The sequence below is a fragment of the Ailuropoda melanoleuca genome, chromosome 9 (assembly GCF_002007445.2).
Source record: "Ailuropoda melanoleuca isolate Jingjing chromosome 9, ASM200744v2, whole genome shotgun sequence".
NCBI classification, from domain to species: domain Eukaryota; kingdom Metazoa; phylum Chordata; class Mammalia; order Carnivora; family Ursidae; genus Ailuropoda; species Ailuropoda melanoleuca.
The window spans coordinates 386,446-401,110 of record NC_048226.1 but is presented as its reverse complement, the minus strand read 5'-3'; the positions used below and the strand labels follow the sequence as shown (position 1 = coordinate 401,110).

Genomic DNA, 14,665 nt, shown 5'->3' with positions numbered 1-14,665 from the left:
CAGAGAGGCTTTCAAACACCCCAGGGAAGTGTGCACAGAACACAGAGGCGCCCCCTTGGCTGTCGGTGTCGTCCAGGTGTGGACACCCCTGAGAACAAGGTGAGGACCTCACGGGAGTGCGTGTGGACAGTGTGACATGCACTCAGTACCATGTCACTGGCCACAGGGTCAGGCCACAGAACCTGAGGAGAACAGGGCGGGCAGAGCAGCAGGGGCCTGCAAGGGAGGGGCTCCGCAGGCCTCCGTTTCTGGAACAGGGCGGCCGCAGCTCGCAGGGAACAGGACGGAGCCCCTGCTCCGCAGAGCAGAGGGTCCCGCAGGCGTCAGGAAGTGCAGTCTTCACCCCTTTGTAGGCGAGAGAACCAGCCCTCGCTGGCTGGACCCTGGCGTGTGCACCTCTCACGCCCCACTTCAGGCCTCCGCCGCCTGCCCTCTCCCTGGAGGAAGGCAGGAGCCCCAGGGCCGGCCCCACCCCACCACCCTCGCTCGGACGGTCAGCAAGCCAGCGCTGCTCAACACGTCAGTCACAAGGACAGCGTGGCTCTTCACTGTTTAGGTATTCGAATAAAAATTCACATTATCTCTACACGGAGACTGTTTGGGAATCACCAAGAGTTATGGAAATGCCACAAATCTAGAATAAAATGGAATTGGTTAAAGTCTCTCTCGGGGAGATGCCGGGAGCACAGGCTTTGAGAACAAAGCGTGTACAAACTCTGCGAACGCATGGGGGCGGGGCGCACATGCAGGCAGCACAGGAGTCACCGCCGGCAGACCCCAGCCTCTCGTTTGTGCGGGGCGCCGGGCATGGCCCCGGCCGACCCCCAAGGTCGTCATCAGGCTTGAATACGATTCTGTACGTGGAAACACCCGGAATGTATGGCATGCCACGACTGGAAAGGGATCATGGGTACTTTGGCTCTGAACGTCCATCCGGCTGACCTGCCGTGGCAAATGGCTGTGCATGAGGAACGGACGTGGCTGCCCCCACCTGTGACTTACCTGAGTTATCTCTGGCTACGAGACCCTTAGAGAAATCCCCGGGGGTCGGGGAGGCCCTGCTGTCCCACTTCACCATGTCCAGGCCACTGCAGTACTCCCACCGCTTCTGCTGGAGTTCCTGCAGCCAGTAGGTCATGAGCTGACGATTAGGAGCCTGCAAAGAGGGAAGGGGAGAGAGTGTTACGGCGGCCACACAGCAGGACAGGCGGACGCTCCTTGCCCCACGGTTGGCGGTGGTAGGAAGGTCAAAGGTCAAAGAAATCATGGTCCGGACGGGCGGCTGGTGCTCACGCAAGCCACTGGAGCAAACAGCATGGACAGTGGGAATTCAGCCCTGTGAGAAACGCTCCCACTTGTGGGACCTGGAATCCTAGCACGAGAGAACACCGTCCGCAGGCGGCTTCAGGACGCTGGGTGTTCTCACTGCCCTTGCACGCCACACGAGCATAAAGCCTGTCTCCAGAGCTCACACCTTGCACAGGCCGGGGTGGAGTCCCGGCCATGCCACGTCAAATAACCATATTTCCACCCATTAGCCTGTGGGAGGGCGTCGGCGGACACTGCAGACTGGAAACCAGAGGCCGCATCCGATGGCTAAAACTTTTAAAATCGATGACACCGAGTGCCTGTAAGGGCGCCGGGCAGCAGGCCCTGCTGCGAAGCTCTCCCACTGCCCCTGCACCGCGGGCACCACGACAGAGCTGCTTGAACAAGAACCCTCGGTTTAAAGGGGAAATCTGGCCAGGGAACAGTTAGCGACCTCGTGACCCTCTCTCACTAAATTCCCCGGGCAAAAACAAACATTAAAGTCACATGCTTTCAATGTCTGACCTATTATTCATGTCACAGAAATCTGGTCAATACGGCAAGGAAAACCGCCTCGAGGCAATGATTAACTGGGGTTCCTTCCCTTTTTAAAAATCTGGAAAGCGCTGAAAGCATCTGAACCTCGACCCTGAGCAGCTAGTGAAAGGCCCCGGGGCTCACGCTGTCCGAGGGGAGGCGGAAAAGCTGCAAAGGCGCGGCTGTCAGGTTCTGAGATCCCCAGACAGACGCGCAGGGGCTGTGAGGGTGGGCGGCACCCACCACGCCACGCGGCCCATCAGCGGGAGTCCAGCGAGCGTCCGTGTGTTCCCTTGGCACCTCTGCACGGAAGGAGGGTGGAGCTGAGAGCCGACCTCACCCCGATCTGATTAGATCACAATCACTAACGAGGCTCTCGGTCACCCCGGGTTCAGTCCGGTTCAACATGGACAGTTTGCTCAGATCTGCCCAGCACAGCAGCCACTGGACACATGTGGCCACTGAGCACGGGAAATGTGGCTCGTGCCACACAACGGAATGGTCTGGATACGTCGGATTATCTCACCTACACTTGCACACTTATAGCATGTCTGTCGTGGCTCGTACCGCGAGTGTCTCAAATGTGCTGCTCTAGACTGATGCTAAACGCAGTGCATTTGGGAGCCAAGGCTGGTGGGAAGGCCAGGGACTGGGAAGTGGCTGTGGGGATTGAAATGGAGGCCAAGGGCATCGGGTTCCTGGGGCATGGGGCAGCCTCACTTCTCCCCTCCCACAGGACTGAGGACTCAAGAGGCCGTCTCCGTCCTTTAACCATAGAGATGCCAACACTCTTTAGGGACCAACAACAGGTCCGGCTAGTCTGGCTGATGGCTCATGGTTTCAGTATCTGTCTCCCTTCTCCAATGGGGCAAGTAGGACCCTCAAGCAATCTGACATCATGGAACACCTCCATGAGCCCATCACGAGGAGTGCCCTCCATGAGCCCCAGCCCAGCTGGGGCAAATGAGCCAGTCCGTGCTGAAGCCTATCACCACCCTACATAGCACCCACCAGCCAGAGGGATGGAGAACAGGACTGGGAGACGGGATCTACCCCCTACCCTCAATTTACAGTGCTCTAATCCCAAATTCTGGAGAGCCAGGTGGGCATTCCAATCATGCTAGAAGGGGCAGAGCCAAGGCTCAGCTCAGCATACAGTAGGTGCCTGTGGGAGACAAGTGTCCAGCAAGAGGCCAGGTGCCAGCATCTGCCATCTAAAGACTCATGAGGGCCATATCCTAAGTGTCCCAGAACACCGGTCTCCCCAACTCCTATACATCCTTCAAAGTCCAATGTAAATGTTACCTCCAGGAGGTTTCCCTGACCTGAGCCTGCATGTTCTGTCTATCCTCTGAACGGGAGGCTCACAACACCGTGTACCCAGGTAAGCTTCCCGTGGAGGTAGGAGCACTCCTTGCGTGTCCCTCATCAGCCTGAGTTCCCTGAACGCAGAGGTTAGACCTGCTGCTCTCAATGTGGTCCAAGATGCCTGATGCACTCAGATATCCGACTCTGTCCTCATGTCCGGCTGCTCCTACTGCCCCGAGGCTGCTAATCCCAGTCCAAACACGAACCACACGGGACGTCTTGGAACGCTGTTCTGGCTGTCCCTATTCAGCCGCATGAGCGTCTTGGGAGCCGGGGGGCAGACGCGGCCTGGGTGGGCACGGTCCTGATCTGAGACACCTACTGCATTTAGGTGTCATGTCAGGTCAGAGAATGAAAACCAGGCCGCCCACATCCAGCCCGACATGGACTTCCGTGCTCAGTGGCCGCGAGGACCCATGCGATGCCCCAGCTGCTCCCACAGACCCGGTCCCCAGACCCCCACCGGCCCCAAACCCAGAAGCCCACACCTGGTCAGAAGGGCCCCAGCCCCTGTCGCTTCCCCTGGACACTCCCCCCAAGCCTGGCTCTCTTAATAAGGTCATCTGGTCGCAGGTGAGTTCTTTCAGGGCCCAGTCCTGGCAGGTGGGTGTGCTCCTGGGGGAGGGGCTGGCACAGCGACCGGGCGCCGTCCCTTACCCACTTTCCCACCACACGACCCCCTGGGTCAAATTCTGCCGCCGGGGTCTCCAGCCCTGCGAGAAAGAACTTCCGGACACCGAACTTCAGCACAAAGCTTGGCCCCTTTGACCCAACGTCGTTCCCGGGCATCCATTCAAGTAATCCAAAAGAAGGAAAAGGGGAAATGCCGTGTACACAAAAATGTTTGCTCATTCGCTTGGCACATATTTACCAAGCACCTAGCTCAGGCCAAGCACCGCCATCCACGCTGGGGACACAGAACTAGGTGCGACGCGGTTGATTCTTGCTTCAGCCACACCCAGTGAGCAAACAGTTTCCTTTACAACAGCAATAAACAGCTAGAAACACGTTCCTATTACGACCAAAATACAAAATGCCTGGCCTAAGAAACCCTCGTACTTTACGGACACTTTCCTAACATCCAGCCACCGTGATGAGCTCTAAGGGACCTCATCGAGACACGGCAAGGAGACTGCAAAACTCATCTGACGTTTCACCTTCAAGAATTCTGAACAACACGAAGGAGGCGGGGGGCTCTGCAGAGGGGCCCACTTCGCCATGAGTCCTTCCAAACATTCTTCTGTCCCCGACACCAGTCCCGAATCTCCTTCACACAGCTGGGCACGACCCAGACCGTGACGTGTGTCCACACACTTGCAACACCATCGGACACCATCGGACACCATCAAGGAAGCCATCGCCAGGTGCCGGACGTCGGACTGAACGCGGGGCACGCGCAGTCACCGGACGCGCACAGCCACCCCAACAGCATTATCCACGTATCCCCCGTGCTACACGCTGGGGCTCTGAGCCTGATGTCTGGGCTCATACCCCGCGTGCCGTGAGCGGCGGGGCTCTGATGCCCCCCTGGAGGGACGTGAGTGACATCAGTACCGCACCTGCTGCAGTGGCTCTGAGGGTTCGATCGGCGCATGCAGGGCGCCACGCCAGCCGCACCCACTCTCCAGGCATCGGCAGCGACCGCGTCTCCACCAGCACCCAAGGCCTCACGGCCGGTAGCTGGCTCCATGACAATTCAGACCCCAGTCTGTGTTCCTTGCTGTCCCATGGAGGAGGAGGAAGGAGCGCACGCCCAAGACGACGCCCATCTTGCCAGCATCCCAGCAGGACTCAAGCTCCTGACGGTTTTCCTTGAGGGCCGAGAGGCTGAACGGGAGCCTCTGTGAGTGTGCTGGGTTCCCGGCAAGGACAGCTGGCCTGCGCGCCAGCGCCCGTGGCCCTCTGGACACCCAGCCGGGTCAGCTCCACGGCACCCGGTGAGAGAGAGCACCACCGTGGGTCCACAGGGGCCCCAGGATTCCACGCTGAAGACATTTCTCAAGGACAGACTGCAGGGGGCAGCACCGTGTGCAGAAGAGAGAAGCCGCACTCTAGCCCCACGGGAGTCGCCAGCCCTGCAGGGTGCCCACCCCGGTGGTCTCTCCACTCGCGTTCCCTGGCATCTCCTGGAGCGTCCCCCTCCAGACCCAGGGAAGTCATGCGTACCACTTGCTTCCAGACTCCCTGACAGTGTCAGCGGGCCGTGCGACCTGCACGCTAACCGGGCCCGCGCCGCGCCCCCTCCACCGGACAGTGGCCCTGCACGCACGCGCATGCACACACACACACACACCCTGAAGCCGGCTCAGCTTGCACAGCCCCTGCTCCGACCGTGCTAGCAACCACCCGCAAACTCCTACCTACTGCTCAACGCCCAGTCCAAACACCTCCCGCCCCGAACCAGTCATGCGTGCGGACACAGCAGTCTAGCTGTCAACGTGGGGCGCAGACTCTGGGCTCCTCCCCGGAGGGCCGGGTCCCCCCACATCTACAAAGAACAGCACGACCATCATTCACGGCAGAGCCACGGAAGGGAGGGTACGCCCGGGGGTAGGCTCCGTGTGCACACCTCACTCAGCCCCTTGTTTGAGGGGGCGCAGTGGCTGCTCACGGGGAAGGAATTTTGTTCCTTAAAGCTGAAGAAGGCGACCTGGGTTCCCGAGAGGCATCTAAACGATAAAAACACAAGAGTGTCGTAAGCGGCCTGACGACACAAAACTCAGATGAAAAACAGACCACAGCCCAAATCTGATAAATAACTTCAGGTTCCAAATTTTCTTTTGAATGTTTCAAAATCACGAGCCTGGAAAGAATCTCAAGAGATCTGGCCCCGTACCAAGGAACCAGATGTGAAGTCTTGTGTCTGAGCCGGCAGCAGACGCCGGGAAGGGAACCCAGGCAGGACCTCCGGGCCCCGGAGAGCGGGGAGCATCCGCACGGCCCTCCGTTCCTCCGGCGGGTGCCACGCACTCCTACCTCTTATCTTTCCAAACTATCTTAAAATCAGCATTTTCATATGATCTATCAAAATAGTTACACAATTGTAATGTCAATCCTTTTCAAAGGCTGGGCAAGAACCCAGACCCCAGGGGAGGTCCCCCACCTGCCACCTACTCGGGAGGCGGAAGTCAGCAGGGGGCTCCCCTTTATCACTCAAGCACCCTCTTTTAAAAAGCAAATATGCCGACGTAAACTCATCTGTCCTGACACCTTCCCAGCATCAACGGACATCACAGAGACTAGCAAGGAAAGGCAAGGACGGGGAGAAGGGGACCCAGGCACAGAACAAGGTGAAGCCAGTGCACGTTTGCAGGAAAGGGGGCTGGCCAGGTGACCGACTCAGCCACTCCGGCTCTGCTCCCCCAGCAGGAAGTGGGAAGCCCGGCAACAGAAGAGGGGCACGTGGTCCCCGACTGACCACGGGGCTGCATTCCTGTGGCTCCCTATCGGCTCTGCTGTTGCACAATCAGGGGAGAGCCAGGGCTCTTCGAGCTCGCGGGAATTAAAAGCTGTGGAAGCCACAGCCGTGAACGCCCCGCACCACCCCTGGTGTGATGGTTTCCACACACCGTGCCACAGGGCCCGGCCCCGCGTGACACTCTCTACTAAGACACAGGACACAGCAATGACTTCCTGTGAAGAGTTAGGAACCGGGGTCCCAGGCACCACCCACCAGGAACCTGGGGGACAGGGGGGCGCGGCAGCAGAGATCTGCCTGCCCTTTAAGAGAGCTTGCGGGGTGTCTGGGAGGCACATGGGTCCCTAACGGTGCTTCGGGCCGAGCTGGTGTCCCAGGAAAGGGTCGGGTGGCTCCCCGACGTCACTGTGTTATTCACCCTTTGCTGGGTGGAATCTGGGGGCTCTCAAAGTCCCTGCCAGCTATGCAGCAGTGGTAATCACAAATACTGTCCCGGAAATAGCCCGGGATGCCCGGCGAACGCCCCTGGAGGAGCGCCAGCCCATGGGCAGGCCAGGGACCAAGTGGGAATTGGGGAGAGGGTGACAGGCCCCAAACCACTGCTGGTAGAAACTCAGAATGCAAAGTAGATACACAGACAGCAACCGCAGAGCGTTAACCCAAGGATAGGGGCTCGCGCCTCACTGGTCCCCGCCCACGTGGCCTATTTCCACTCCACACGGAAAACCACCACCAAACGGGGCCACTCCGTACTCTGCCGTGGAGGGAGCCGTCAGCCGCAGTCCAGGCAGGCAGCTGCGGCTGGAGGGTCGGCGGAGGATTAAGCATGCGGGTTCCCGGGGTGCACCCTGCCTACCAACGGCATCAGGGTCCCCGGGGCGAACCCACCGTGCGCGTTCTCTACGGCTTCTCTCCTGCAGCTGGAGAACCAGGGTTCTGAACAACGTGCTTCCTTCAAACAACAGACGCGAGAGTGCTCTGTCAGCACGTCGCCTGTGGGACAGGATGTGTGGGGGCGCGGTGCGAACCCTGAAGCCGGGCTAGCGGGCACGGCTCACGGGCAGCTGCGGGGGGCCTGTCCTCTCTGGCACACACCGCCCGAGAAGGCTCCCGACAGGACACACGCTTCCCGCTAAGCCAACCCCTCCTGGAAGCGTACCGTCTACGCCGCTCACGCCCCTATGTGACTCGCTGTCTTGAAGCCACACTGCAGCATGAAACGGGCGAATGTCCACTTTAGGTGCCTGTCCACCACTGACCCCGCGTGGGCCCAACTGCCCACTCTGGCCTAAAGCGGAAACACGAAGCAAACGTCGCCGAGCTGCTGGGTTAACAGGGCACACAGCCCGCGTGTCCGGGGAAGGCTCCAGTGCCAGAGCCGCCGCCATCCCGCGGAGGGCTGCTCCCTCCTGCTGGCGCCCCAGGTCACCGCCCCCGCCGTTCCGACTCAGGGATAGTGACCCCTGGAGCAAAAGCACATAAGGTCTTCCTCCAAGTCACCGAGCCGCTTAATGACAATGCCCCAGTCACACCTGGGAACAGGCCGGGCAAGCTCCCCGAGGCCAGAGGCAACAGCTGATTCCCTCCAGGTGCCCACCAGGGCCTCACGCCACAGAACCTGCCAGGCGAAGGGCTCACACCCGCATCGCACCAGGACAGTCAGGCTGGCTTGTCTGCCAGCCGTCTTCCCTGGACATCGCAGAGCTGGAGGGGAAACGAAATCATCCCTCTAATCCAAGATCGACATCTCCGATGGCAGGGCCTGCCCACCCCGTCCACCGCCACCCCTGCCATCCGACACTCAGACAAGTTCTCGCCCGAGGGGCAGAGGGCACAAGGACCACGCTCCTTCCCGGAGGCTGGCCGTGGAACGGCCCGAAGGCTGGTCCCAAGGATGCAGCTCCGGACTCCTCCCCACCAGGCCCCAGTTCCCCCCCGCGCTCAACCTGAAAGGTCAGCAAACAAAGACACGTTGTCCCATCTGACCGGGGACACGTCCTCTGGTGCACAAGGCTCTAAATCTTGGGGCAGCTACAGTTCCATCCAAACCTAACCGCTGCCCAGCCCACCTTCTCCAGGGAGCACTTCTGACAATCACCACACAGGCCTCTCCGACTCTGCTATGCCCACAGAAATTATCACACAGACCACAGCCTTCTGGCCCTGGGCCACATCCCAATCCGTCCTTCCCATACGGGCCTCCCTCCTCTTCATCACCGCGGAACGACGCCACACCTCCCCCAGAGGCCCGACGCGCAGGCCTCGGATACTCACGCCCCGCACTGACTGCGACAGACCGACACGATTTCCCTGCGGAGTTTTTCCAAAGCCATCAGTTGCTGATGGATTTTTAAAGTCTTCCCACTGTAGTTTCTTAAGTGAAGGGGAAAATTCCTGCCGTCTCTGCAGAAAGAGCGTAACGCAGCAGATGCTAATGAATGAACAGGCACCGCAAACGTCTCTGGGCAGCAGGGGTTATCGGGTCGGCCGGCCACTGTGCCTGAGCGTCGGCGACCTGCCTGAGCTTCCCTAAGTCCCGGGACACGGTGCTGAGCCGCAGACCATCTCCGTCCTCGGGCTGCGTGTGCCCTAGCAGGACACATCAGGTGCTCAGATACCCGGACAGGACTGGACCCACCTCAGGGGGCGACCCATGTGCTCGGGGTTTCCTGAGCGGCCTGGGGAGCCGCTGTTCGGGGGCAACGGTGGGATCTGCAGGCTTTCCGGGGGGCACCTCTGTGTCCACCGCCCACAGTGTCCCGGTCCCTGAGTTCTGTAGGTGGGTGTGCAGCAGACCGCTGGTCAGGAGCCCCGTGGCTCCCTAATTCACGACTCCGTATTACACTCACTTTGGGACAGCAACCAAGCCCTGCGGAGGCCTGGACCTGAAGGGAGGCAGGCCAACACCCACTCCAGTGTCATTCGACCCAATTACAGAAATCTCCAGGAGAAATGACCGTTCCTAGTCAAGCCCCCTCCCCCAGTCAGAGAGTCATTTCTACAATAACAGAGTCTTTTCTGTCCTTGGCGGGAAGCTTACGGTCTGAATTGCGTTCTGACCACACAGGAAGACTGCACCCCAATGGCTGATGGGTAAGGCACCTACCAAGGACAGCTGCCCAGCCCTCAGGGCCTCCGTGGGGTGGCAGTTGGTGTTTACACCTCAACCCTGAACGCGTGCAGCCCCTCCCCATTTCTCAAGAAACAGTTGCCTCCACAGGGAAGGAAGTTGGCAACGTGCATCTGAGCAAAGCGGGTGGAAGAGGCGAGCCCTCGGTGCAGGTGGGTCACGAGGGACGCTGCAGGACGGGCAGTACACCCGGCGGGGCCAGGCCCCAACCGCACAAGCCCCCTGAGCGGCCTCCAGACCCCACTACCCCCAAAACCGGGGCACCTAAGACGTAAGGGGCCACGATATCTTCCCCGTCCCGTTTGTTTCCTTTGAAAGCTTTCTGCCAGGCCGTCACACACGCCCATCAGCCTTCACACGCAAACCACACGGTCCTCCAACACGGTCAGAGGGGGTGCCGGGCACAACCACCCACCGGTTTGGAAGAGAGGGAAAGAAACCTCTCGACCCCCACTTAAAACTCTGCTGTAGCCCCAAAGGCCTCCCCTCCAAAGGCTGTGCCGCCTTCTCCCTGGCTGCCCCCCCGGAACCCCTTGAGCCCCACACACGACCAGCACTCCCGCCTACACACCTCTGCTCCCACCACGCCCCTCCCCCTCCCTGCTGCGGTCAACACCGACTCAACCTTCACATCTCAGCAAGTCTCTCCCAGCCCTCCCCTGCGAAGCAGACCAAGTCCCCTATCACACATGCTCATACCTTGTTCCTCCCACGCGGCACAGCGCCCATTGCTGTGACCAACGTCTGTCTCCCCACGCTACAGAAAGCCCTGCCAGGCAGGAACCGGCTCACGTCGTTCAGCCCGTACCCCAGTAACTAACACAGGGTGGGTGAGTGAGTGAGAAGGGCCCCAGGCTCCCCCCAAAATATGTGAGTCTGTGAACCGCAGTCCGGGGCCGTATCCAGCCCCCCGCCTGCATAAGCACCTGCAGGCCAGCAATGCTTTTTACACTTTTAAATACTTGAAAAAAAATGAAAGAACAGTATTTCGTGACATGTGAAAATCAAATGAAATTCAAATTTGAGAGTCTGTAAATAAAAACTACAGAAACATTGCTACGCTCATTTTATGGCTGTTTCTGTGCTACGACAGCACAGGAGTCAGAAACGGTGTGGTGGCAAGACCTACAACATTTACCACACGGCCCTTTACTTAGAACACTCACCCACGGCTACACCGGTGTCTGCGGCGTCCAGCCAGGGGCGTGAAACACCAGAGACCGAAAATCAGGACCGACGGTGCTCTGGGTGGGCCGCACCCTCCCTGCGTAGCCGATGCCTGCTGTATTCCGCGGGCACTCACGGCACGGCACAAGGGGAGAGGGTCATCGGACACACTGCAGGACCTGGCTCACCCTCTTAGGGGGCCAAAGCCCTCCCCAAACCAGGGGACCACCTGGGCGCTCACCATCTGTGCTCTCATTCCACACAGGCCCACCTGGCACTTCCTCTGTGCGGGCACCGTGTGGAAGTCAGGGTGCAGCCTCCAGGACTGGGGTGCAGACCACACCGTAAGGAGCGCCAGGCCAGGCGGCAGGACTGGGCAAGCTGCTAGGACCCTGCACGTGGGACCCCGCACGTGGGACCCCGCACGTGGGACACCGCACCTGCCTTTAAGGAGTGTCCTCGCTGTGATGCCCCGACAAACCCATGAAAAGCAAAGTCTGGACAGATTTAAATAATACTTTGAGACCCCTGAGTGGATAGCCTCGGGCAGGACAGCTTAGCAGGGCCATCGCGCCAGGAAGGCAGAGCTCCCCGCTTCTCTTCTGTGTGGGATACACAATGACTACACAAGCTAACAAATGTTTGTCATTAAGCTGGGAGCAGTTTCAACACCAGAGAATGTGCATCCTTCCCATAAAAGTGGGTTAAGAACAAGGGTGCATGACTGGGCAGTTACGTGGGACTCAGAAACCGACCCCATGTCCATTTGAGCACCAAACGGCCCTGAGAAAGAGGTGGAGGGCGGGGAATTCATCTGCTGACAGTCTGACGATGCCCCTCGCTCCAGGGGCGGCAGTGGGCTCGCAGAGGAGCCTGGTCCTGCCCACGCTTTACCCTCGTCAGTCACACGCCAGCCTCCCTAAGCGCCAGCTCGCTCCAGAACTGGCCCCTGCCCCTCGCACCCCAGGAAGGCCCAGCACGCAGCCTCCAGCACGTTCTCCTCACCCGCCCGGGAGCCCTGGCATCTGCCTGACCACCATGGCTGCTTCCAAGCATACAATGCTCCTGCTGCTTTTTTACTACGGGAAAAGCACAGAGATCAAATGCAGTAAAGGGAAAAGCACTATACCTCATCTCGTCCCAAACCACTGATGACCTGAGTTGAAAAGGCAGACCTGTCAGAACAGATGACACGACTAGCTACTCTGCATCTCTTCTCACTATTCCCGGGGTCTCGACCTTCAGGGAGGGTCTCAGTCTAGCTTCCCGATCTCAGGCAAATCCCAGCCTCTCTCTGGCCTCTATTCCCTCGTCTGTAAAACAAGGCGCTGGACCAGATCCCTGAGCTCAGCAACAGAGAAGCTTAGCAAGAAATTCCAATATCAGCTTTCATTAAGACTCAAGCAGTGAAACATTTTGAAAAAGCCCAACGAAACCACAGCTTTGCCAGAGAGGAATGAAAAACGCTTTAAAACAAGAAACACATGATAACGCAATAAGCAAATTGCTGATTTCTCTTTCCTTTCCAACTCTTCTGTCAAGGGAAATGGTATCTGTAAAATGCTATGCAACCTGAGTAGGGCTGAGCAGGGCTGAGTCCCTACTAGCCTAAGCTCCCCCCGCAAATCAGGGGCTCCCCCACCCCTTGCGAGGAGCCCTCGAGCCAAGCGTTAACGCTTACAGGACCTGACAGGTGACAAGGAAGATAAATGACTGATTCCCACCTTCACCACCACGAAAGTTTTACTCCCTCAGCTCAACAGGAATCCCCTACACTTAAACACATCCTTCTCCAAGCATGCCCCTACTTGGGAACCCGACGTCTTGACAGCTCCCTTCCTTTGGAAAGCCCTGCCTCTCTTCCATTCCCACTGTTTCTGGAAGGCAGACCCTCAGCCTCGGGCACTCCGTCCTACTCTGTGACTAAGCAACTTTCCACGTTCCTCAGTCAGGAATCCACATGAAAACGGATTTCCTTCTTTAAAAATATTCTGAACATACAAGAAGATGGACGGAATGCTCTAAAGTGCCCTGAGGCATCCGGTCCTAGAAACAGACACTTGCCAACTCCTGCCCCATCTTCCTGAGCCGCGAGTGCGTCCTGAATCCAGGGCTCATCACCCCACGCGGCTCCCCTCTCACCACACGGCACAGACAGCTGCGGGACCTTCTCAACCTTTCTGTCGACGGTGCCGTCCGTATGCAATCACTTGGTACGGTCTTCTTGCCCCATTTTTAGGTGAGTCCGTCGTGTGGACGGCATTAGCTGTCCTCTCTTCGTGCCCACTGCTGTATAAACATTCCGTTACACGAATGTGCCACGTCCTCGGCCACAGATGCTACGCATCACTTCGTACGGCTGCCCTGCGGGGCCTACGCTGTGCCAGCCGTTCCCACAGCATTTCCGGAATGCTCACAACCCCGTAACGAGGAAGGTGAGCGTCCCACTAGACCGGAGGGGGCTGGGACACCCAGGGGGTGTAAGCTGCACAACACCCGCGCGCAGCAGGCCCAGGCGAGTTCAGGACCCCTCGGCTCTACGGCCACCGTCTTCTCTGATCCCCCAAGCCCCGTGTAGGGACGCACCTTCATTACCCACGTTTCCCTCAATGAGAAAACGGACAGAGGGCTCCAAAGTCAGCTGAGAAAACCTGAAACAGGATGCTCCATTTTCTTTTTTAACAAACAATTCCAGAGGAAATTCATCTGACACAGGCTTGCCCGCATGCACAGTGAGGACAAGCCTTCCTCTGGCAGAAGTCCCCGTGCGCTCCCTGGAGTCATTCCCAAGTTTATACAAACGGTTTCCAAGTCAGCCGGAGTTTGCTGCAACCCTCCTTGGCTTCTAGGGCAGAAGCAGGCTGCCTGCACCCACTCAGAGATGGCATGGAGGGCCGGAAAGAACCCAGGAATCACAGTCCGCCTGAATGGCAGCCGCTGAGTTGACACGGCTCTAAGAATGACCTCGGGCAGCAGCCCCAGCTGCTGCGCGCTCCGGAGGTCCGGGAACAGTCCCGGGCTCAGTCCCGGGCTCACGGGGCCAAGGGAAGCAGGCACAGCCCCCTCTGCGCGGCACTTGGCCTGGGAGAGCGCTCCAACAGGCCAGCCCGGCCCAGCCCTGCTGCTCTGGGGAAAGCCCAGCCCGAGGACTGAGGGTGGGGGCTCAGAGCAGCCAGGTCAGGAGAGCCACCCGGGAGAGGAGGGGACCCCAAGGCCAGGGGCGGCCTCCGGGCACCAGGATCAGGACTCTCCGCCGGATCTCTCACGGGGGCTTTCTCTGCGACAGGATGAAGGAAGCCTCGCACGGGCAAGGCAGAACTGGCTGAAGCAAACCCCTCCCAAGTCTCCCGGCAAAGTAAGGAGCCAGAGAACAGGCTCCGCCACTTACGGGCGGTGCGACCTTCGCTGAGCGCCCCTGCCCCACTGTGCACGGACCGCAGGGAACTACCGGGGAGGGCCTTGCCCCCTCCGACCCTTCAGAGAATCCCGAAGCCCACCCCCCACCAGGGGTAACGGGCAGCCTCCGTTACAGAAGCGGCGGCGGAAGCACGAGGGGTCGTGACCCAGGCAGGTCCAGAAGCGTGCAGGCGCGAACGGCCGGGACCGCTGCGCGCGGCGTCCACGTCGCGCGTGGGGGAGCCCAGGTGAGCGGCGGAGGAGGGGTGCGGGCACCGCGCAGCCCGCAGCCCCCGGGGCGGGGGGAGGGGGGACAAGCCCGGGTGCGCCGCCCGAGGCGG

The 14,665-nt window shown here is 59.4% G+C and overlaps 1 protein-coding gene across 4 annotated transcripts in view; it reads right to left on the bottom strand.

The window, feature by feature from the left end:
• The window catches only part of TBC1D2B (TBC1 domain family member 2B), a 53,864-nt gene extending 40,110 nt beyond the window's left edge, over positions 1 to 13,754 (bottom strand). For 2 of the 4 annotated variants that reach the window (XM_019803537.2, XM_019803538.2), the window contains exons 1-2: positions 13,071 to 13,754; positions 1,003 to 1,156 (exon numbers count right to left, since the gene is read on the bottom strand). In XM_019803537.2, coding sequence (XP_019659096.2) covers positions 1,003 to 1,138 — 136 coding nt within the window. In that variant the 5' untranslated portion in view covers positions 1,139 to 1,156; positions 13,071 to 13,754. Of the gene's footprint in view, positions 1 to 1,002; positions 1,157 to 13,070 lie in introns of those variants that run through there. The other 2 variants (XM_011229622.3, XM_019803539.2) reach the window with 2 other exon arrangements.
• Between the last annotated feature and the right edge of the window lie 911 nt (positions 13,755 to 14,665).